The sequence below is a fragment of the Diaporthe batatas genome (assembly GCF_019321695.1).
Source record: "Diaporthe batatas strain CRI 302-4 chromosome Unknown Contig00001, whole genome shotgun sequence".
Lineage (NCBI taxonomy): Eukaryota > Fungi > Ascomycota > Sordariomycetes > Diaporthales > Diaporthaceae > Diaporthe > Diaporthe batatas.
This window is the reverse complement of record NW_025408548.1, coordinates 4187650-4211158: the sequence shown is the minus strand read 5'-3', so window position 1 is coordinate 4211158 and position 23509 is coordinate 4187650. Positions and strand designations below refer to the sequence as shown.

Here is a 23509-nt window from a genome sequence, read left to right as displayed (position 1 = left end):
TACCCAGTAGACGCACAAACGACCTGCACTCGCAGACTGTGGCTGCAGCATCCGGTGTTCTGAAACCCGCCTAGGTACCTTCCACATTGCAAATCTCATGAGGCAACTGCTCCAAAGTACCTAGTTACCTACCTAGGTAGGTAGGTACCTCACTCCATGGATCACTCTCCAGGGACCCCCCCTTTGGGTGGGGGCATCTTTCAAGTCGACTCCTGAGGAACCAATACGGTACTGTCGCCAACTTCAATATTCTTGTCTCTGTCGCCGTAGAATTTATCTAGATCAGACACCACCTGGCGGCCGGACCATTTCTTCACTAAATCATTTCGGAGTCAGCTAGCAAAGGACAAAGGAAGCAGTGCCGTACGAATGAGGGGCGGAGATGATCCCGGTGTGGACGTGGCCTGTCCCAAAGCCAGAGGAGCGAAATGTTGCTCGAGCCACAGGCTATAGATGGGACAGGGTTGTTGAGGAGGCTGGGATTGCATCCAGGAGCTGCTTACTGATCTTTTGCCCGTCGGCGCGCAGGCCATACTGATACCAATGTGGCATGGCTGCAAGGACGATGAGCGAGTTTGCGAAGGTGGGGCGGACGATCTGGCCGCTCTTGCCACTCAAGACCTGCCTGACAATTGCCTCGGCGACGGTCTCGGGCTCGAGTTCAGGCATCAAAAAAGGGGCGCCGTTGTTGTAGCCCTCGAAGAGGGGGGTGCGCGTGTATCCTTGGTTGACGACGACAGTGCGCACCTTTTTCGCGCCGTAGCGGGTTGCGAGCTCCGCCGCGAGGCCCTCGTGAAAAGCAAGGGCTGCGTGTTTTGAGGCGGCGTAGTCAACCATGTCTGGGACTGCAGTATTCTCAGGATTATGCACTTGGCAAGCATGCACTCTGGATGTAGGCGGACGCCGGAGACTCACCAGTGCACCATGCTGCGATTGAAGCCACCGTCACAACCATGCCGTGATTATTCTCAACCAGGCTCGGCAGGAACTCCTTGATGATCCAGTAATGCGCCAGCGAGTTAACGTCAAAGGTGAAGCGAATGTCCTTCTCGGACGAGTCGAGGATGGTCCTGCCTCGGACCACGCCGGCGTTGTTTATCAGCACGGTGGGGTAGCCGACCCTGGAGCGGATGTCCTTTGCCACTGCCGCGATCTCTTTTGGCGACGTGATGTCACACTTGAAATAGTGAACGTTGGGCGCTGGCGAAGGATGTCAGCACGAGTTCACATGGGTACGAGTGGGATGGACTTGCGAGCTTCATAGGTCAGGGGCTGGATGTCCAGCACCACGACCTTGACCCCCTTCTCGCTGAGGAACCTCACGACGTGGCCCCCGATGCCGCCCGACCCGCCGGTGATGAGCACGATCTCGCGGCCGCGCCAGTCATACTGGTCGTCCTGCCAGTTGTTGACGACGCCGGCGGAGTACCAGGTGCTCAGCCAGCGGGCGAGACCCAGGTAGAAGAGGAGCTTGAGGCGCGAGAAGGCCTTGGGGTGGAGAATGGAGTAATTCTCGCCCTTCTTGGTGAGCTTCGCAAGCACGAGCAGAGGCAAGGTGAATGCGGGGTTGAAGGCTGTCTTGCCAAGCACGCGAAACACCGTATCTGCCTTGAAGCCCTCGCGGGGCAAGAGGCCGTTGTGCATGGGCATTATTCGGTCGAGGGAGCAGGATGCTTGTGTCACGATCAGTCACGGATGGTACGGGGTTGCACGCGAGCAGGAAGAAGGGGACACTCCGGACAGAGATGCGGAGGTGGTGGAGGAGGCTCCATCCATGGGGGTGGTGGTGGTGGTCCTGAGGTGGTGGTCCTGATCGACGAGGGCGCTGCCGGGTTCATGCACGTTGCTGCAACAGCCGAGCTCGTCCCAGGCTATTGGAATCTTCATGTGCTACCGCAGCCGAGGGACAAAAAGTGCGGGGGAGACGGGGGGCCGGTTGCAAGTCGCCTACTTGGGGAAGAAGGGGGGGAGCGGGGGAGGGGTTAGGTCCTCAAGTACTTAGTCTAGGTTAGGTGCGAGGTTCCGAAAAGAGTACTCAAGTACCTAGGCAGGTACCTAGGTACAGCAGCCCGTTGTGCTTCAAGTACATACAAACTGCGAGACTCAAGCCCCGTCGTGCCCGCACGCAGCCAGGAGCTTCTGGCACAGTGCTCCCAGGTCCGGGCTCACGCTCAGGTGGCTCTTGAGCGTCATGACGGCCGCGTTCTGCGCCACATCCACCAGGTCCTCGGCCCTACCCCCGAGCGCCAGACCCGCCACCAGCGTGCCGAGGAAAGTGTCGCCCATGCCGTTGACCGAGATGGGCGTGCCGACCCTCTCCACCGCCGGGTAGAGCCTCATATAGACGCCACCGACGGCCGGGTGGCCCGGCTGTGCCCTGCTGAGGATGTACCGCTCGTGCTCCGGGTCCGACAGCCGTGGGTCCTCGGGCCCCAGGATCGTCGTCAGCAGCGCGCCCTTGCCCCCCATCTTGGTGATGATGGTCGGTATGTACGGCAGCAGCTGGATGCTTTGCACCGGCAGCCCCGCGTCCGTGATCTCGGCCGACGTGAGCCTCACGAACCGGTCCCTCGCGCCGCCGTGCATCCCGAAGGCGTCGACGACCTCGAACCACGCCATGCTGTCCAGGTACCCATGGTCCTTGGCAGCCGTGTACATGGCGGCCAGCTCGTACTGGTTCGGCGTCGCTATGCTGAGGGCGGCGTGCGGGAAGAGAGGCAGCGTGCGGCCGTTGGGGAACAGCCCTGCCGCCTTGACGCTCGACACGGGCTCGTACGCCACCTTGGCACCACTCTGAACCCCGGTCTGGATCCAGTTGTGAATGTCCCTGGGCGACCAGTTCCCGTCCACCACCAGCCACCTGGGCCTGGCTGCCTTTATGATGGAAGCCCAGTACGTGGGGAACGAGTGCGCCGTCAGGATGGCCATGTCCGCCAAGGCTGTGAACAAGCTCTTGTCGGCGTCGTTGACTGCGACGTACTGGGCTGTCCGTGCGGATGCGTACTCCGGGCCCAGCTGGCGGATGTAGCTGGTATCAAGCCCGTTCTTCTCCATGCTCGTGAGGATGGTGGCGCCGGCGCTGCGTTGTGTGCTGTCAGACGGCTGCGCGTGCGTTGCGTGCGTATGCCCCCCTCCTCCCCGAGGGCGGGCTGCTGGGCTCCACTTACATGTCGCTCCCAATCATGCTGCACAGCTTGACCTTGAGGCCACGGTGCACGCTCTGCGCAGCCAGTGCAACATTGTGTCCGACCCCGCCTATGGACTGGGTGATGCCCGCAGGGTTTGATGTGTAGAGCACGGGTGACGCGGGTCTGGGCTCAGGGTATCTGTCATTGTGGAAATTGCAATTCAGGTCGAGCGCAACCGACCCGGCGACCAAGATGTCTGCCCTGGACGGAGCGCCCTTTGCCTCTGGGAGGCCCTGGCCATCCTTCGTATGCGCGCGTGGCACTGTTGGGGCTGGTCTGGAGTATATACTTGAGTCCCATGTCCGTGGTTGCTGATGATATACACGGGGCTTCTTACTGGTGTGATGACCCCACAGCACCGCCCTCAGTCTCAAGCTTGTGGAGCTCGGAAGCAACTCTTGCCGCCCGGGCCACGTTCGACTTTACAAGATGCAAGTTCGCTGGCGCGCTCTGGTCATTGCTCAGCTCCCTGATCCTCTTGAGGATGAAGGGGGTGTTGGCGTTCCCGCTGAAGCCCTGCTGCTCTGCCTCCCGCACCGCCGTGTCAATGATCCTCTCCAGCTCCTCCCTCGGTATCTCGTGCTCCGCGGGGATTGGGTTTGCCAGCAGCATGCCGCTCTCCACCCCCAGCCGCTCCTGCGCCAGTATTATGGCGGCCGCCTGCTTCTCATCCTGGACCGTGAACGGGCTCCTGATGCCGCTTTCGCGGGCCCAGAAGGCAGGAAGCTTGACGTCCCCGCTGCGGCCGTCAGCAAAGGTGGCGACGAGGACACCCTGTGTCTCGAGATACTCGAGCGTGCGCGGGATGTCCAGAAAACCCTTAGGCCCGCTGCTGATGACAGCGACCCTGGTGCGACCAAGCTCGGTCAGGTCGGCAGAGATGTCCATCGTGGACTCGGCCCCGCGGTGGACGCCGCCAAGCCCGCCAGTGCCAAAGACCCGGATCCCAGCGGCCCTGGCGAGCAGCATGGTCCCGGCGATGGTGGTTCCCCCGTGAAGCCTGCGGCCAGACATGGCGGCGCCGACGACATAGGCGAGATCCCTCCTTGAGAGCTTCGTGGCGCCCTCGTGGACCATGCGGTCGACCTCGGCGGGGGTCATGCCGACCCTGGCAACGCCGTCAAGCACGCCTATGGTGGCGGGCACGGCACCCTGCTCGCGGACGACGGACTCCAGGACCTCTGGGAGGTCTCTGCCGAGGGCGCCGTGGGTGTATATGGTCGTCTCGAGCGCCACAACTGGTCGTTTTGTTGCGATGGCATCGCGGACCTCTTCTGATACCTTGAGGAACCTTCCAAGGTCATGCGTTGCCGAGGTTGTAGAGCTCAGGTGTAGCCTCGCGTGTGTGTACCATGGCGATGGGGACGTGGCCCTGGATGATATCCTGGGGCGGAGGGCATTTGGGAGGCGCCAACGGCATGTTCTCCGGGCTGACTCTCTGAGCAGTACCATGGTTATGGTCTGCACTGGACTGTTTGGCGCAAGCTTTGCCGATAATCCTTGGGATGGGGGGAGGGTAGAAGGGAAAATCTCGGTAAAGTTGATAGGTCCTTTGGCTCAGTGCAGCATCCTCACAAGACGGCCGGTGGCCCGGAGCCAAGTCTCATATCTTTTCAGTTCAGACAAGTCGGCATCGATTCAGGCAGGCTACCGTGGTGAAGCTGGCTTCTCGTATCGTGATTGGTTGCTGAGCCGGGGCTGGCCGATTGAGTCACCGGAATGGCTGCAATAGCTGTGGGGTCCTTCCCTAATCTTCCGTGCAGGTGCATGTGGCAGGCACGATAGGGTGCAGCCACGCCTACAGGTAGATAGTTACTATAAACTTAATAAATGATTATAATATTTAATAGTTAAGCTTATAATAAAAATATTTTCAATCTTATATAAATCCTAAGTAAGCTTAATTATAATTATTACTATCCATCTACAGGTTTTCTCGGGAAGCTTGAGCTATTCCCTAGGAGGCTGTCCCATGTGATGCATAGGAGGTAAAGGCAGAAAGATACTATAGGCATGTCACGGACACCCAAGCGAAGCTCGTACAGAGGGGATCAAGCAAAGAGGGCATTTTGTGCCTTAATTTAATCATGCCAGCACGGCCTCTCCTTCCTGGGCGTTAAAGTGCAAAGGCCATGGCAATGCTGACCAGACAGAGCCACTCGGCACCGCTCCGCCAGCTCATCATCCCAGCACCTCCGAGACCCTGGCCACCCTCGGCTTTATCCAGCTTCACTTGCACCACTTGTGAGTCACCGGGCGCGAAGAGTATACCGACAGCATTGGCAGCCGAGGCGTTGATCTGCTCGGGCGTCAGCAACGGGTTGTCGAGTGTGTCACACTGTGCCCTGCTTATGGAGCTTGGGATGCTGTTGGTCACGGCGATTGGGACGTCGAAGATAGTATAAAAGTTGGTGTTGTTCATGACGAAGTTCTGTCTGATAGAGATGTTATAGTTGCCTCGGTCGCTGTCAGATGTCGTCGGCTTGCCGTCTCCGACCAAACATGCGGGCCAGGTCCATCGGACGTGTTTGACGGTGCTACCAGGTTCCTGCAACATGATATCCCCTAGGCTCGCGTTGTTGGAGGATGCCGTACCGTTAGAGATGGTGAAATTCCTATTCAAAGCCAGGCTAGTTAAGAAAATCGTAATATTGTTGATGCGGCTTGGGCTATCAGCAGCAACATCAAGCGGGAGGATGCCATTTGCTGTGACGTCCAGAGCAATCTCAATCGTGTCTATGCCCTGTCAGTCGGCATACGTGACATGGACGGAAAAAGTAGTGATTGGATGTGAGCCATACCACCGCCCATAGGTGTGCCTGGCTGGGGGGAATCAAGAACCGCAAAGCCGGGCGTGAAGATCTGGCCATTCGAGATGGTAAAGTTTTGACACAGGACATGAGTAACCAACAGCGCCAGAATTGGCAGTCGTGCCTTTGTGCAGGATGGCAAATACATCGCCTCAGACAGATGAAGAGCGCTCCGACGCATGAAGCTGGGGAGGGTAGAGTGGTGAAGATCACAGGTGGGGCAAGAACAAGATCTATCACACTGTCCCAGGCGGGAATGTGGACTATGTATCTGTGTGTGTGTGTGTGTGTGTGTGTGTGTGTATGTGTGTATACACGACTGTGGTGCGGGAGAAAACGAACAAGTTTACTTGGGCAAAGTCAGGATGTGCAAGGAAGGAAGAAAGAGAAAGAGAAAGAGAGCTAGAGAGAGTGTGTGGTGGTGGAGTGTCCCTGAGGATTGTTGGTCGTTCTGTGACAGGCGTAAATTCGCCTGGCAGGGGTTTGATGCGGCAATATCACGCTTTGGATATTAGCGAAATCAGCTGGCACGGATGATCAAGAGATAGGTTCCGCCCCATCCGGCTGTGATAGGATACATGCATTTACACTAAGCAGCCAACCTCCTGATCGACGTAACAGCAAAGGGTGATGGGAAAGGGTTGTCGGATTAAATCCAAGTGCGCAGGTGCAGTGATGCAGCACACGTTTCAAAGATACCTAGGTAGCGGATGTTCGTAAATCCTTGAACATCCTTATTCATCTCTAAGCTTTACTAATAATAAGCTCTTAATATTTTATTTTTATTTCTTTAAAACTAATTAATTTTAAAAATAAAACTTTATATAATAAATATATAAAATAATAAAAATTATTATTATTATTATTATTATTATTATTATTATTATTATTATTATTATTATTATTATTATTATTATTATTATTATTATTATTATTATTATTATTATTATTATTATTATTATTATTATTATTAAATTAAAAAAATTTATATAATTAATAAATAAACTAGTAAAATCTATTAAAGTAATATTTTAAGCTAATATAGTTAAATAAAGTAATCTATTAATTATAATCTAAAAGTAAATAATATACTATATACCCTTTATTTTCTTCTATATGAATCTCTAGTCTCCTTTAAATTTTTAGATATTTACTACTTTAAGGAGCTAACATCCACTCACCTAGTAATTATATCCACTCACCTAGTTCCCACTAACCACTCACCTAATACCAATTTTTCTAAGTAACTCCCTTATATTTATAAATACCTTCTAAATTAGCACTAAGAGACCCTATAGTATAATTTCCTTTTCTAATTTCAATACTTTAGGTACAAGCCCCTTCTAGCACCCCTTCTAATACCCCTTTTAGCACTCCTTCTAGCACACCTTTTAGCACACCTTCTAGCACACCTTCTAGCCTGCACACATTTAAGTATCAACTAAGTATTTAGATGCTAACTAAACACTAAAAGGCTAGAAGCCAAGAAGGCAAAAGCAAAGATTATATACTTTCTAACCTTCTAACCCTCCTTCTAACCTTTTAACACTCTAAACTTCTAGCCTTCTAACATTCAATTAGCATCTAAATACTTAATTAATACCTAAATATATACAGCCTAGAAAGCTTAAAAGGTAAAGGTAAAGGGTTCTAAAAGGTAAAGGTAAAGGGTCCTAGAAAGTAAAGGTAAAAGGTTCTAAAAGGGGTGCTAAAAGGGGTCTAAAAGGGGTTTATACTAAAAGTATTAAAAATTTAAAGAATCCTAATTAGGCATATAGTTTTATATGGGCTCTATATATAAATTCTTGTTCTGGGTGAGTAGTTGAAAAAAACTAGGTGAGTAGACACAATTACTAGGTGAGTGGATGTTGGCTCTGCTCTGGGCTGTGCCAGGCTAAAAGGTGGGTCCCGATAAGAGCAACCAGTCTCCAAGGATCGATAAGCCCCACCTCTACAAGGCTGAGAAAGCGGACTTAAATTTTCTCCAAGGCCCTCGACTTTCTGCTGCCTCTTTGATAGCGGACAGGACTTACTCGGCGCCACAATCCACCCAAGACACCCAAGGCTGCTTTGAAATGTCGCGAACGGCTCAGCATCCCTCAAATGACGACGGCTCTTCAGAAAGCGAGGATGAACTGTCCAGTCTTGGGGATGATGACACCCCAGTCAAATCCACCGACCAGATGGATCTTGATGAGGCCGGCTCGGATGAAGACGAACTTGAGAGACTCGTGCTTGGTGACAAGGCCGGTTTCCGGGACAATCTGTTCAGACATGCAGCGGACTCGGACGACGATGAGGCGCTGAAGAGCCTAAGACTGGATGACGGCACGCACGCACCTGGGGCCACGGGCCACGAGGACCTGGACGACTCGGCCCTCTTCATGTTCGACACTGGCTCCGCGCCGGCCCACGGAAAGCAACTCGCCGAGATGCCCGGACACGCGGCCAATGGTGACGGCCCTCAGCCCGCTTGGTTCGACAGCGATGACGAGAAGCTGGCCGTCTCGCTCGCTGGGGTCAGGCAGCTGCGGAAGCTGCGGGAGTCGGAGGCTGATGACCTGATCGACGGGGTGGAGTATACCAGGCGCCTGCGGCAGTACTACCTACGTCTCAACCCACTCCCATGCTGGGCCAAGGACTCTTCGGAGCAGCGCAAAACGAAGAGGCGGAGAAGGTCCTCTGCTGCGTCGTCGGGCTCGGACACGTCCTCGGGCTCCGAGCTCAGTGGCGACGAGGAGGACATCTCTGCCCTGCCGCTGGAGCGGTTCCTACGCGACGCCGGCGCGCTGCGGGCCGAAGGCGGGAGAAGGAAGAAGCGCAAGCTCCGGCCCGAAGTCATTGACATCCAGCGAACGCGCGACATCCCCGACACACACAAGGGCCCCGTCGAGTCAATCTCCTTCCATCCACAGCACCCAGTCCTCCTTTCCTCCTCAAAATCATCAATCCTGTATCTCCACCACGTCGATCCAAGTGCACACCCGACGCCGAACCCACAGCTCACCTCGGTGCAAGTCAAGTCCGTGCCCATCCGGCGCTCCGCCTTTCTTCATCCCGATGGGGATGAGATAATCCTGGCAGGGCGGCGCCGCTTTTTTCACAGCTGGAACCTATCCAACGGCATTGTCAAGAAGGTTACGAAGATTCAAGGCCACCAGGAGGAGCAAAAGACCATGGAGCGGTTCCGGCTCAGCCCCGACGGGAAGCACATGGCCCTTGTCGCCACGAGTCGCAAGGGCGGCGGCATGCTGAACATCGTCAGCGTGAGTAGCATGCAGTGGGTTGCACAAGCCAGGCTGGACAGCCGTGGTGGCATTGCAGACTTCTCCTGGTGGGGAGACGGCCAGGGGATCACCATCCTCGGCAGGGATGGCCAGGTGGGCGAGTGGTCACTTGCGACGAGGCGTACACTGGGAATTTGGAGGGACGAGGGCTCCATCGGCGGCACGGTGATTGATCTGGGAGGACGTGATGGCCCATCGGAAGTTGGCGGGGACAGGTGGGTCGCTCTGGGCTCGACCAGCGGCGTCCTGAACATCTACGACCGGGCCGAGCTTATCTCCAAGGGTCAGGGGCCCGCCGTTGAGGTCAAGCCGCTGCCCGCTCCCATGCGCAGCTTCGAGCAGCTGACCACACCCATAACCGTCACTGCGTTCAGTCCAGATGGCCAGCTGCTGGCGTTTGCCAGCCAGCACAAAAAGGATGCGTTCAAGCTCGTGCATCTCCCGAGTTGCACGGTGTACAGGAACTGGCCAACTGAGCAGACGCCAATGGGAAGGGTGACAGCGGTCGCCTTCGGGAGGTCGAAGGATGCTGACGTGCTGGCAGTAGGGAATGACGCCGGGAAGATCAGAATGTGGGAGATCAGGAACTAAGGCGACGAAGGCGAGTGCAGTCTGCTTTAGGGTATGCATTCTGTCAACGCCATTGGTATCAATAATCTTACACATTTCATCCATCCTAGACGCGGGGACTTGCTCATTCGCATCGGGTAGCTGATCTTCCATCATTTTCAACAGTGCTCACTCCGCCGCTTTCAAGAACCCAAATCAAATCTCGCGATCCCCTCAACAATCGTCTCAACAGCGCTCATTTCATGCCTGCCCTTGATATTTGTGACCCCGAGGGCACACGATGCGGGCTAAGAGGTCACGCAGCGGGCTTCCTCTTGAGATGTTGTGGCGTGGGAAGAACTTGCGGGTTTCCCGCGTGTAGGCGGCCAGGGCTCGCTCGCTCGAGAAGAACACGACGTCCTCGGGCTTGTTCTCGGCGGCGAGGAAGTCGTGTAGGTTGACCCATACATGCTTGAGTGCCTATGGGCAGTCTGACGTGTGAGCATATGTGCCTATGGAACTGACGCGCCAGGCACTGACGACCTATGCATCAACGGGGTCCCCTCACCTTTCTGCACTGTGTCTTGCTGGTGAACTCCTCAGCTTGCTTGCCAAGGTCACAGCAGAGTAGTTTCCACTTGGCCAGGTCATTGTCGTTCTTGCCGAAGTAGTTGTCCCAACTTGCCGCGATGTCTTTCTCTTTTTTGGGCCTCGCTTTTCCCCGGGCCTCGCCACGAGGGCGGATGGGGAGGCTCGCCTGGAGAGGACTGTGGTCTGACATGTTAACGGTCCAGGCACCTGGGCAGGCGTTTGGCTGGCGGTGGCGGTCCCACGGGGTGTGCCAATCGGCGGATTAAGATGAAGATTCCAAGTGCGAACGTGTGCTCAGAGCCGAAGTCTTTCGAATCTCATGCGCGTCGTTATCTAGGTGGGAGGAGGAAGCCCAGGTATGACGCGGTGAAGTACAGACATCGGGGCTTCCATGGAGCAGATATGTGTTTGCCTCCTGCCGTACAAACGGCGGGTGGGGAAATGTCTTAGAACCCAGGAGCTGCCTGAGTCCCTAGAGCACTTCAGAGGACAAAGACTCGCTCGATGGACCCGAGGGTATCTGCAGCTGCAGCAGCTGGCTATCTGACGAAACAGACATCTCCACAGAACTTTGACTGAGTCTTGAGCACCCGACGACGGATGTCGGTGTGGTTCCGCTGAGAACATGAAAGACGTGCACTTCCTTAAGTAAGACTCTACTGAAACTTTCCGAGAATACCGCTGGACTTTCTGTCTGTAACCCCAAACTTGATTGTGTGAAGGCTGCCATAAAAGAATGAGTCTTGAGCCGGCGGTGTGAGGTGGTTGGCGTGTAATTGGGCAAGAGACTTACATTCCATATCTCACGCACATGCTGGCGAGAAACCGGTTGTTGAGTTTAAAACCAACACGCCCCTTTATTTCCTCCCCCACGGGCCACACATTTATCCTAGACTACACACCAGAGGGGCCGCAGTCGAAAGGGATCTGACAGTATAGCAACAGCTTGGGGCCTCAGAATAGTCAGGCGACGACATTAAATTGAGTGAGTCGGTCCTCCCTTCAAACATCAGGATGAGGCTGTTGAAATGTCTTGTCTAGACCAAAGCCCATTGCACACGTCCCACAGCCCATCTCGACCCTTTGATGTATGCATTCGCTCCTGCCGCGAGTGGAATCAGCGACTCTCAACGGGGCCTGACGTCTGACATCTGAGAGGAGGCGGACTACTTCTTGTAATGCCAACACACAATCAAAATCAGTGCTGGCGTTGTAATTTTCAGCAGGCCCTTGCCATCAGTGAATGAGCTATTCCATGGCTTGCAGGAGCATTCTGATGCTCAGTCAGGCGAGGGTTGATGGTGCCTTCACACTACTGTCAACTAACGACACGCCAAATTGTCAACACAGCACCAGATTGTGCACTACTGCCGGCGTAAATCCGTAGCACACCCATGAGTCGAATTGATGTTGCACACTCAGCAGTCTTATTGAAAAGGGATGACAAGGCGCGGGTTATAAGAGTGGTCGCTCACTGGTTACGGAGTACTCCCACACGCCAGACCGACCCGTCCACACGGAAAAGCGCGTATGGGCACTGGGCAAGCGGGCGGCGAGCCCTTGGTGCTGAACTCGGACCGTGTCCGACATTACGCCATTTGCGTCTGGGTCACGGCCAAGAACGCCAGATTTGCCTTGATCGACGACAACAGGGCGTTTTCCCAAAGTGCTGGTACCCAGGTGCTCTAAACCAGCACCGGCGGGGCTGCTCCAGGTCCGGTCCACTGAGCAAACGGTACACAGTAGCTACCATGCCGCATGCTGATAACGAGGCAAGCAACCGCAGTCCCCCGTCCACGCCGGTCCCTAGGAATCCGGTCGTAGCCCGTGGCGCAATTACGAGAAAGGGACATCCCGCCGTTGATGGTGATTCCAACAAACGCGAGCAACCGGTGGGCCTCGGATCATGGCGCTAGCAAAGAGCAGTCACCTACCGAGTACTCCCAGCCGCCCCTCGAGCCTCTGTTCCCGTGGAATGACAAACGGCCTTCCTTGGCTGGCTGGCTGGGTGTTGGTAACTAATGTGTAGTTACTGCCATTTCGGCCACTTGCGTCTGTTGGGCCCCAGCCCGACGACGCCAATTGCACGCCCATTTTGTCTGGAGGCCAGGACCGCACGTCAGGCGTATTGTGTACACGAGGCCACGCAGGCTCGCAGGCTCGCAGGCTGGCAGGCTGCCTCGTCCGTCTTCTTGGTTGCAGTGGGTGGTGAATAATGCATTTAATAAGGGTTTTTGCCATCGCTGGGGAAGCAATGTGAAGGGTGGTTCCACAGCCGAAATTGCGGATTGGGCCCGTTGAGGCCAATTGGCGAATCAGAGAGCGACGGCGGCATGCAATTAAGGCTCAGGTGTTGACAAAAGGGAACTAAGCAGGCCAGGCTAGTCACATAGGGAAGCAAGATTTGGGATTGTCAGGCACACGTCTCAAAGCCCCATCATCACCAAAAGCCTCGCGGTCGACGATACGAGGGGCGAGCGTGCGTGGCAGCCGTGCAAGAGCCGTAGCGCCGAGGCGGGGGGCGGGAAGCAGGAGCTTGATGCCTCGGAACGTCAGGTTGTGTCGTGTGTGTCGTGCTGCAAGCAGGTGTGTGTGTGGCACTCGGGCGGGAGTCTTGGGGTCAAGTTTCGTTTCGTCCCAAGTGTTGCATTGCAGCCTTGCTCCTAGTCTCGCAGTCTCGCAGTCTCGCAGTCTCGCAGCCAGGCAGTCTGGGGTGCCAGCGAGGGCCGCGAGGCAGATCATGATTTGCATCAGATTCCATCGCCCCGTGTGTGCCACCTGGCCACCTGGGGCTCAGGAGCATAATTGTGGGAAGGATCATCAGGAGCTGCCAGGGGAGCCTGGGGAGTTGTCCAAGGGGACTCGGAGGTTTCGAGTCGAGCCAAAGAAAGCTGCTGGTGGTGGCGGTGGTGGTGGTGAAAGCTGCGCCACAAGTCAGCCCAGCCCGGCTGTGTTGGGGAGCTGAGAGCAGGAGGATCCGAGTGCTCCTCGGTGGTCCTGCGCTTGTGCCCCGCGATGCAGCCAGAGGGAGCCGGACGAATGTTCAAACCTCACGCCCGTCCCTGATAAGATTATGATAATTAAGGTTTGACACCACACTGGGCGGCGGGTGGGATGGAATTCCGAAAGGCAAGCAGGGTTAATTTGGTTCCTGGAAGCATCGTCATGGTATTGCAGTGGACCACCACCTACTATGATACATAGTACTTAGATTGCGTTTTTATTTCTTGTGCCTTGGGAGGGAGGGAGTGACATGGGCCGGCACGAGTTCCGGTTTCAGGCCCAAAAACGTATACGTGTATCTGGCGCTGTAATTGCGCGTGGTTGCGGAGTGTACTGTCCCCGGGGTTGAAGATCAAGACGTTGAGGATGGGACTCTACGCAGTATTTGACCCAGGACGTGCGAGCCTCGGCAGTCGTCATCTCTTTTGACTGGCCGAGCATGCAGATGGCGCGACGGCGGCAGGGGGTTGGGAGGAACAGACGAGGCCAAGCCACCTGGCGGGTTGCAGCGGTAAGGGGAAGAGGGTTGTGGCCCGTGGGTTGGTTGGTGTGTCTGCTGTTATCTGTCTTATTATTATTATTAGCCGCCGCAAAGTGAAGGAGTTGAGATGGCCTCGCGGCTGACGGTGGGGGCCAGCCCGCCTGCCCGACTGCCCCAGAGTCAGTGGTGGCTGAGGGCTGAGAGCCGAGAGCGGAGAGCCGAGAGGGAGTCTGACTTGCAGGCGGTCGAGGAGGATTTGGAACAAGGCCATCCATCCTCCCTCCGCATCTGCCGTCTTGCTTCTGAGTTCTGACCAGCCTGACAATTTCAAAATCACGGCACGCCCAGCAGGCCGGTCTGGGCAGTTCTGGGCTGGCACTACTGTAATTAAGAGCCTGGCAGTCCGCCAGTCCAGGCAGTCTGCCAGTCTGCCAGTCTGCCAGTCCAGCCCGGCAAGCTCCTTCCCACTGTTCCCAGGCTTCCCTGTGCCGGCAGTGGGCAAACACAGTACTTCGGCAGCCTGAGAGCTTGGGCCATGTGTGGGGCCACGAGGGCCAACGAGGGCCAACCGTCGGTGGGCAGACAGCAGCCTTTGACCAATCATGCTCGCAGTGCGCATCAGCCCCTGGCTCCCTGTCACCTCGACTGCTACCAGCACAAGGTACATGCATCCACCTTAGTGTAGTGCCCATCGCGCCGCTAGGCCAGCCAGCACCTTCCTTTGTCGCGGTACGGACTAGTAGTAGGTAGTGCGCCCTGCCAGATTTGAAATGACAGTCATTGTTTCCAAACGCAGCGTGGCATCTCAGCGCAGCAGCAAGACTACGTGAGGACTACCACGGCACACAGCACTGCCCGGCAGACTTGGGGCCACCAGCCACGGTTCTGCCTGCAGGCGTCCGCAGCTCCCAGTGACGGCCTGGCACAGTACGGAGTGCTTGGCCAGCCGAGCCACACAGCCCGTCCCCAAGCTTGTTTGGCGTGTGCGTTCGTGGCGCGGTCGCTTGCGGTTCCCCGTGCACGCTGCCAATCGCCGCCGGCCTTCCCCCAGTTCCTCACTCAGATCTGCGACCTGCACAAGAGCGAGCCCTCTGTGCCTCTCTGTGCCTCCCTCTGTGACTCCCTCTGTGACTCCCTCTGAGTCCTCTGTGCCTGTGGCCCTGTGGCCCTGTGGCCCTCTGCCGTCTTCTGGGACCGGCCTGCTGCACCAACCCCATCCTGGAGGCTCATTCCCACTTTCAAGGCTACCTAGGTATCTGGGCACCTGGGCAGGTATCTGCCTATCCACCTACCCACCTGCCCAGGTACCCACCTAGCTACCTAGGTGCCCAGGTACTTCTGGTCTAGTCCCACTCGTAGCCAATGACCCGACTGTTCTGACTGTGTGGCACTAACACTCACTTGTCCTGGCTCCCGCCCTAAGAATCTGGGAACCTGAGGACCTGGGAACCTGGATACCTGGATACCTGGCCTCGCTTCCGCCTGTCCTCATTTCTCTCAAACCCCATACAATCTCCACCCGGCTGCATCCTGCACCCTTCGCACCTTGACTTGGACCCGCGGGCGCTATTGTCCTGTCCTGTCCTGTCCTGCCCTGCCCAGCTCGAGCTCCAGCCCAGTTGTCTGTCTCCTTTTCAATAGCACGCTCGTGTACGGAGTACGCTGCATCCCCCCCCATCTCGTTTTTTTTTGTTTTTTAAAAAAAAAAACCGCATCCATAGTAAAACTGTTCTCTTCTGCCCTGCGTTGCCCCGTACTTCTACTAACCACGGCCCTCGACGAGACGCGCCTCTTGTCTCGCCTTCCCTTCCCTCCTCTTCCCTCCCCTCCCCCTTCCACCTCCTCGGCACCGGCTCGAGTTCCGCAACGGTCCAGACATCGCGGTATCCTCCCTTATCGGCACGTCCAAAGGGACCCGGCATTTCTCCTCGTCGTCCTCGTCAAACATGTCGCTCTTCACCTGGTGTACCCGCCGGTGCGGAGGGCTGGCCATGCTTGCAGCTCTGGCCCTCTCCTACTGGGTGGTTAGCAAGGAGGCCATCGTGTCGCGCAACGATCTCTTCAAGCACCAACAGAGAGATATTCTCAGCCCCATCCCCCAGTCGCCCACAACCGCTGAGGGCGCCGGCTTGTGGACCGTTGTGTTCGCCTACTACTGTCTGTTCATTCACGTCCTCGTCGCCGCCTTCCCCCTCCGCTCCTGCTGGGCCATGTGGGATCTCACCCGCAGCTTGAAGAGGGCCGCCCACAGCAAGGCCCTCCAGAGCCTCAAGTTTGCCCACCGACGTCGGGGCTCTTCCACCTCTCTGTCAAGCTCCGAGACCCTGACCTCATCCCATGGATCCTCCGCGAGCAGCGAAGCTGGCGACCTAGAGGCTGAGCTCTACACCGATGGCGATGCCGAGCCCGATCATATCGTCCATGCAGTCGTGATTCCGAACTACAAGGAGGAGTTGGACACCCTGAGGGAGACATTGGAGGTTCTCGGCTGCCACCCCCAAGCCCGCAACAGCTATGATGTGAGTTTGAGCTCCTAAATGATGATGTCAGCGTTTTCGCGTGCAGAGACGCTCCGCTTTGCCCACGCCAATCATCATACCCCGGCGCCCCGGGGGTGTGGTTTGAGGAAGAGAGCAAGATCAGGCTGACAATCGTGAACACAGGTGTATCTGGCCATGGAGTCTCGCGAGAACAATGTGGAGTTGAAGGCTATGGGACTCGTTCAAGAGTTCATCAAGAAGTTCCGTTCCATCGACTTCACCATCCACCCGTCTGACATTCCTGGCGAGAGCGCTGGCAAGGGCAGCAACATGGCCTGGGCCGTTCGCAAGCTGAGTGAGAAGTACTCCATGGAAGCCCGCAAGGATGTTATTGTCACAGGCATCGATGGTATGTCTTTTTGGATGCTTCCTCCTTGATTTGCTTCGGGACGCCCTTCTGGTTGCTGTACACCATCCGCACCACGACACTGACATTTTGTGCCTGCAGCTGACAGCCATCTCTCGTCCAACTACTTTGCTCACCTTACGTCCATGCATTTGTCCTACCCCGAGACCGCTAAAACGACCATGTACGCCGCGCCAATCATCTTTGACCGCAATTCGCACAGCGTCACCGCTCTCGTCCGTGTTGGCGATATCCTCTGGGCATCAGCGGGCATGTCTGGCCTCTACCGCGGCTCAACAATCGCCCCGCCAACTTCTGTCTACTCTGTACCTCTGGAGCTGGTCGACCGCGTTGGCGGGTGGGACTGTGACCCCGAAGCAATCGGCGAGGACCTGCACATGTACCTCAAGTGTTTCTTTGCACTCAACGGCAACCTGACTGTTCGCACCATCGTCAGCCCGGTCAGCCAGACCAACGTCACTGGCGGCGCGGGCGGTGGGCTCAAGGGTATGGTGGCCGATATCAAGGCTCGATACAAGCAGGCCATTCGTCACATGTGGGGGGCTCTCGACTCCGGATACGCTATTCGCAAGGTCGTTGAGCTCTGGCAAGAGAGGAAGCACACCTCACGGTCATTCCGTCCTATCCACAGCACTCTTCAAGACACCACCGATGTCTATGTCCCACACAACCAGAACCTCGACCCTGAAGCGCCACCTGCCGAGAACGGTATCTTCTCCGACGTGACTCACGACACTCTCAAGGGGCCCAACTGGGAACGCATCATCTACCTGTTCCACCGCCTGTTCGAAGCCCACTTTCTACCCCTGCAGACCACCATCCTCATCATTGCTTCAACTCTGTACGTCTGGGCCACAGAGGGCAAGCCGGACGTGCACGGTATCAACTGGATTTTCGACGCTTGCAATGTCCTGAGGACTGCAGGCTTCATGGAGATTGCATTCCTGTTGTTCCTGTACGAGCGCTTCCACAGGATCTGTGTGCAGACTCGCGAAAAGGAGATGAGCGACGCGGGTCTCGCCAAGGGTATGAACTTCTCCCACCGCCACGTCAGCAAGAACTGGAAAGACTACTGCATGGTTCCAATCGTCGCGCCACTGTTCGGCGCCGTCCCCTGCGCTCAGGCCCAAGTCTGCCATTTTTGGACGCTCGATCTTGTGTACACGGTCAGCAAGAAGGTCACACGACAAAGATCGCGGTCCATGGCCGCAGCCACGCTCGCATAATGATACCATCACGACCCCATCATTCGCTTCTCCCAACCGATAATTTCAAAACCAATTTTACCTACCCTTCGACCCGGCCTGGAACCTGATCACGCACGTCGACGACGAGATCCGCGCCGTTCCTCATTTACACTTTCGATTCTGTGCACAGCTTTGGAGACAAGGAAGATTCCTTTTTGTCCTGCGGATGTGGAAGACACGGCTTTCCGAGCACCTGTGTAAATAGAGGGCATCATGATGTTTTGCATGGCATTGGCATTCGGCATCTAGATTGGGGGCCAACTACAACACTGGGGGCTCTCGAGGAGTTTGGGAGCAATCGCGGCAACGGGTACGAGAAAGAGATATCCTGCTCCGCCGCAGTCGTTCGCTACTTAAAGGGAGGAGACAGGTCGTTGGTCCAATCCACTCGCGGAAGGCTTCAAGATGCGACTCCGGCCGCACTCCGGCCCGGGTTGGACTGCGGCCTCAGCTGCCCGGGATGAGAGGGTAGGGCTAGCTCTCCTGGGCAGCGGGGAACCTGGACGTCTCAAAGCAGAGGAGGCGGAACAAGGCCAGGAGTAATCAAATTAGCCCGGTAATATCTAATTCTTCATGTACGGTGGCGGAGGCGCACTAGAAGGTGGCCTGACTTTGACTGTCTGATCAAGGTAGGGCAACGCAACCGACCCGGAAAGGGGAAGTTGTGGCTTCACCATGCCAGAGAGGGAGAGGTGGGAATTGTACGGAATACTTTGTATCATGATCAAGACAGAAAGCTACGGCAACTGCTGGGACGCCCATGAACAGCTGTGGCGACCCACCACCAATACGCGACAATATATGATGGATGGAATGACTCAATGAAAGAAGCCACTCGCTCAACGCTCAACGCTCAACGCTCCTACCTTTCTCTTCAGCTGAATGTGACTGTCATCAGCCGTGTTGGACCCGATTCCTTCATGTACGTGGGCAACCGGGTGTGGTTACGTACTCTGCCTAGTGTGCGTTTTCCTCGGGGCAACCGGCCCTCTCACCCGTGATGGGCATTGCCCGGATTGTGCTGAAATGTCAATCAGGGTTTCTCGCTTCATAAGATGTGACTCTCAGGATCAGCAAAAGTGATTGTTCCCCAGAACCACTCGCTGGCGAGACCGGCACTGCCCGTGCAACTGCCGACTGGAGACGGAGCTTGTTTGTTAGCATGTCCGATCACAACCCAACGCGTCTTCCGCGAAGAGGCCGGGTCCGACACTGCATAGAATCTCGGCTGAACGGTGGTGGTCGACCTAATAAGGCGCTCACGGTTGTAATTAGCAGCAGGGCGGTCCTTACACGCCGCATACCAAGACGCACTTGTCTACCAGGACACGCAAACACAGCATCACGCACGTTGCCATTATAGTACCTATCCGAGACTGCCTTGCATTCAAGACGCGGCAGGCTGGCGACATGAGTGCCCGCAAGGAAGCATCATAGACGTGTTCGCCATTGGTTCTTAGCAATAACTCTCACCACTGCCTGTGGCTGCCAGGCATCCTTCTTCCCGGCGCCTGAAGTAGAGATGTCGTATACCGGCAGCGAGAAACCAAGTTAGGTCCCAGAGATCTAGGCTTGCCTTTCTTTGACATCTACACCCCCGAAATGTCGTCAGGTTATTTGTCCATACCAGGTTTGGCGCTTTCTCTTTGCCATGTCTTCTTGATATGAGGCTTCAGTGTGAACCGTTCCGCGTGAACAACTTCTCCGTGAGCATCCCGGTAAGCCAGGTGGTTAAATAATCGCGCACGGGCTTCATGATAGAGCTTACTGCGAATCTGAAGCTCGAGCTCAGCAACGACTTCTCCGACGTCAAGGTCGTGCCGGCTATCCTGGACGCCGTGATTGTGCCAGGCCCAGACCCCTGAGAGTTTTGAGGCGGTTTTGAGGACCTCCTATTGTGGTTCCGCCAGCAGGGCGCGACTCCGGGCACGGTGATCCTTGGTGACTGCAAGGGTATAATACCTCTGTGGTGCGGCGGGTCTCTTGGATGGGCGAGCAGTCCGAGCTGAAGAAGATGTACCTCAAGGCGGAGTTAGTCGGCGACAGGCTGAGGTGGGCGAAGGGTAGCCACTTCTGGAGCACCGGGCGCATCAACAACGGCAACGACCTGGCTGCAATTGGCATTCGCATTGGGATATTGCCGGATATTAACCTGCATACGGTCACGTGTCATCCAGTCACGCGTGGTACACTTCAGTAGGCAACGTTATTGTGCAGAAAGATTTACATCGAGCGAGGCCCATTTTGGTCACAACAGGGAGCGGGTGGGTGCATCATGGTTTTGACGTCGGGATTTGACTACCTAGATTGAGCTACGTAGTGCCTTGTGGGTTCCCGGCGGCGGCGCCGGCAAAGGTAGACAGGCCCCATACCCGTTTATCTTGAGATTACTTCTTGTACTCTTCATCGGTGGTGTCCTGGACGGTGGGGCTTGGATACCAAGGTCAGCATTTGCCAAGAGTCTAATGTACTGGGGCCACAACATGGTCAACAAGAAGAGGATTGTGACTTGCGCTTGATCCTTAAGCACCGGGGTGAACTTACGGTTGGTATCCTGAGCCTGACATGTTGGCTTGGCTGATGTGTCCTTGAGACGTGGAGATAGGAAATTGCTTTGTAGAGTACTATTGATCTGGCTGTTATTGTCTGTATCTTGTTTGTTTTGGTAGATCTTTGAACGTTGGATGTGGTCCATTTCGGAACAAGGTCGATATATTTATACGAAAAGTATTCCGCGTGCCAGCATTTCAATGACACCAAAGGAGTCACTGACGGGCAGCCCAGCCCTCGTCACTATTGCTCCAGTGTGAGGCAAACATTTCGATCGAGCCGTGGCCTGCATTTGCGGCGTAGACACACACAGAGAAAGAGAGAGGAGAAAGAAAGAAGCAGAAAGGAAAGGAAAGAAGAATCCATATGTCATTGGGTTTTGTTCCAGGAGAGGTGCTTAAGTCACTCTTCCGCCTCCATCAGCGCACCGTGCTGCCTTTGGTTGCTGCGAGGAGGATTCTGTGTTTACACTGACCATCACGCTTTTGATCGACCTGGCCCGGCCGCCCCAATCCCTCACGTCGAAGCAGCCTATTGCCGACGGGCGAAAATGGGTGCCCGGCCGTCGGGCGGACCACCCACCAAAACCGCAAAACCTGAGGTCCCGTCATCGATTCACACCGCGTATTCCGCCTCAGAAGGCCGCCCCGACAGAGAATCCTTGGATTTAAATCAGATCTCATTAGAGAGAGCCGCCCAGTGTCGCTTGGTTGCCCTGCCCTGAGCTGTGCCATCGCGGCAAAGCGAATGGGACAAGAGTTTGGCTCTGCAGTCCTTCCTGCAATCAAGGACTGAGGGATAATGCAGCGAGCCGCCGTTATTGCTATGTGGGTGCTTTGACCGACTGCTTGTGCACATACACTCGAGGAGCAAGATTTCCAACCATGGACAGACATTTCCAGGGTATCGCTGTTGCGGGCCTCGTGTCCTGTCGACCTAATCAGAGGTGGTAGTTCAGATTGGAGAAGAACCCATGTGAAAGCCTGTATGGCAGACAGCATATTGCCACCCCCCAAGCTTCTTCACGATGTATCGCGCCAGTTCCAATAGGGCGCGCTCAGACCACCTTCTCAAAAGTCTTCTGGATAGGCTTGGCGGCATCGATGAACTTTTCCAAGTCGTTATCCAGATTGGCCAGGTCCTCCCTGCGCTTCTTGTTTTCAGTGATAAGCTTCTGCTTCCTCTTGAGAAGTTCCTGTCGCTGCTGCTCGAGAGCCTCCCGCTCTGCGCGCTCGTCCTCTATGCGGGCTATCATGAGCGCGTTCTCGTCCGAACCCGCGTACTCGGGGTGTTTTGCAAGAAACTCGGCAGCAGGAGCCAGTGGGAGCTTCTGATACTCGTGGCTGAGGAGAGAGGCGAGGTCAGCAGGCATTGGGGGTGGACATGTGCCGAGAGATAGCGTCGGGGAGAGAGGGGTAGGGATGAGGGATGGCCCACTCGTGTGATTCGCAAGCGGCGATTTCGCCTTGCAAGTGGCGCTGCTCATAATACAGGTTCTGTAGCTGCAGGTGGAGGACGTCGACCTCGTGGCGGGCGTCGGCAGTCTGTGACTTGGTGTCGCGGGCGGCGAGGTAGGCGGCACGGTGCAGGCCACGGAGATGCGACAGGTTTGTGTTGAGCAGCTTCTGTTCCTTGGAGAGGGCGACGTGTTGGCCGGGGCTCAGGGGCGCGTTTGCGCCGGCGGCGGACATGGCAGCCAGGCGGTCGGCGAGGCCGATGGCCTGCTCGCGGGCATGCTGAGAGGTCTGGAGGAAGGAGCGGAGGGCCGGATCGGTAACAATGGAGTCGATGGTCATGGTGACGTGCGGGATGGGGAGGGACGAGAGGGACGAGAGGGACGAGAGGGACGAGAGGGACGAGAGGGACGAGAGGGACGAGAGGGACGAGAGGGACGAGAGGGACGAGAGGGACGAGAGGGACGAGAGGGACGAGAGGGACGAGAGGGACGAGAGGGACGAGAGGCTGCGGGCTGGCGGGCGGAGGCGCGACGGACTGTCGACGGGCGAGGCTGAAGCTTGGGGGACATGGGCAGCTGAAGCCTTGCCGGGCCCGCCTTCTGTGGGCAGGTGCTGGTGGTCCATGCCCGATCGGGTAGCTCCTTCACAGCCTGGCAGCCTGACAGCCTGAGAGCCCGTGGTTGCAGGGGTGGTGGATGATGTTGTGTGTGGTTGGCCCGCTATGCTTCCAAGGGTCTTGGTGCAGACTCCGTACCTAGGTACGGAGGTACCTTCGGTAGTGCGGGCACCTACCTACCTACCTAGGTACCTAGGTAGGCAGATACCTAGGTACCTGCCTGGGTCGGTAATACGGAGTACTCTGCTTTTTGTCCCGGCAGCCCTGGGCTGCCTGGCCATCCCATCCCGACATCAGTCATTCAACCCGAGTCGTGGGAACGATGGCCAGCCGCGAGGGTCGATGTTGGTCATGGGCCAAGCAAGCGCACACAGGCATCCAGGGCAGCCAGGAGAGGCACGCTCCCAGCCCTTCCTTGCCGTGCAGTCCAGCCAGGCCAGCCAGGCCCACTGCCATGCTCCACCTCCAAGAAATAAGACGGAGATTCACCTTGTTTCGCAAGCCGTTGGGTTCCCGTGCCTCGCCGCAGTGTCCCGGCCCCTCGGTACTATGTAGTACCCATGTGTTGTGTTGCACAAAGTCTTGCTCACGTTGGCTCGCATTGGCCAATCACGACAGGATCCCCTCGCCGAGATCTGCGCCTTTTCGACAAGGGAAGGCGGATCCCTCCCAGCCCGGCCCAGCCCAGCCGAATCGGGCCTCAATCACATTGCACTGCAGCCCCAAGAACCACAGCGCGAGCGGTGCATTCTTTCATTCCCTCCTTGCTCCCGCATGACAGCCAGTCTACCCGGCCCCCTCGCCCCCTCGCCCCCGCGCCGCC

General features: G+C 56.3%; 7 protein-coding genes across 7 annotated transcripts; 2 read left to right on the top strand and 5 right to left on the bottom strand.

Annotated features, from left to right (window-relative positions):
• Window positions 1–200: 200 nt before the first annotated feature.
• On the bottom strand, window positions 201–1650 carry KVR01_000485 (uncharacterized protein; the record flags this gene model as incomplete). Its single annotated transcript, XM_044793270.1, has 4 exons — window positions 201–316; window positions 504–845; window positions 916–1177; window positions 1237–1650. 4 exons carry the CDS (start codon window positions 1648–1650, stop codon window positions 201–203), a joined length of 1134 nt encoding a protein of 377 aa, XP_044650434.1.
• A 453-nt stretch (window positions 1651–2103) lies between these two features.
• On the bottom strand, window positions 2104–4640 carry KVR01_000624 (uncharacterized protein; the record flags this gene model as incomplete). Its single annotated transcript, XM_044782761.1, has 3 exons — window positions 2104–3079; window positions 3168–3464; window positions 3526–4640. 3 exons carry the CDS (start codon window positions 4638–4640, stop codon window positions 2104–2106), a joined length of 2388 nt encoding a protein of 795 aa, XP_044650573.1.
• A 412-nt stretch (window positions 4641–5052) lies between these two features.
• Window positions 5053–6624, bottom strand: KVR01_000333 (uncharacterized protein). Its single transcript, XM_044783594.1, has 2 exons — window positions 5990–6624; window positions 5053–5924 (listed from the first exon to the last, which is right to left on the bottom strand). Exons 1-2 carry the CDS (start codon window positions 6177–6179, stop codon window positions 5305–5307), a joined length of 810 nt encoding a protein of 269 aa, XP_044650282.1. The 5' UTR covers window positions 6180–6624; the 3' UTR covers window positions 5053–5304.
• Window positions 6625–7966: 1342 nt separating this feature from the next.
• On the top strand, window positions 7967–10316 carry KVR01_000121 (uncharacterized protein). The gene is made up of 2 exons (XM_044793218.1): window positions 7967–9907; window positions 10021–10316. The coding sequence occupies exon 1, from the start codon at window positions 8074–8076 to the stop codon at window positions 9874–9876; it is 1803 nt and encodes a 600-aa protein (XP_044650070.1). The 5' UTR covers window positions 7967–8073; the 3' UTR covers window positions 9877–9907; window positions 10021–10316.
• Window positions 10096–10615, bottom strand: KVR01_000103 (uncharacterized protein; the record flags this gene model as incomplete). Its single annotated transcript, XM_044791849.1, has 2 exons — window positions 10096–10314; window positions 10403–10615. 2 exons carry the CDS (start codon window positions 10613–10615, stop codon window positions 10096–10098), a joined length of 432 nt encoding a protein of 143 aa, XP_044650052.1.
• A 5240-nt stretch (window positions 10616–15855) lies between these two features.
• Window positions 15856–18042, top strand: KVR01_000961 (uncharacterized protein; the record flags this gene model as incomplete). Its single annotated transcript, XM_044784143.1, has 3 exons — window positions 15856–16428; window positions 16573–16798; window positions 16898–18042. The coding sequence occupies 3 exons, from the start codon at window positions 15856–15858 to the stop codon at window positions 18040–18042; spliced, it is 1944 nt and encodes a 647-aa protein (XP_044650910.1).
• A 3628-nt stretch (window positions 18043–21670) lies between these two features.
• KVR01_000703 (uncharacterized protein) lies at window positions 21671–22694 on the bottom strand (the record flags this gene model as incomplete). Its single annotated transcript, XM_044788636.1, has 2 exons — window positions 21671–21956; window positions 22051–22694. 2 exons carry the CDS (start codon window positions 22692–22694, stop codon window positions 21671–21673), a joined length of 930 nt encoding a protein of 309 aa, XP_044650652.1.
• Window positions 22695–23509: the final 815 nt, after the last annotated feature.

Coding starts and splice junctions, on each gene's coding strand:
- KVR01_000333 (XM_044783594.1), bottom strand. CDS start 6,179: ATGCGTCGGAGCGCTCTTCATCTGTCTGAGGCGATGTATTTGCCATCC. Junction 5,925..5,989: donor AGGCACACCTATGGGCGGTG/GTATGGCTCACA, acceptor GACAGGGCATAG/ACACGATTGAGATTGCTCTG.
- KVR01_000121 (XM_044793218.1), top strand. CDS start 8,074: ATGTCGCGAACGGCTCAGCATCCCTCAAATGACGACGGCTCTTCAGAA.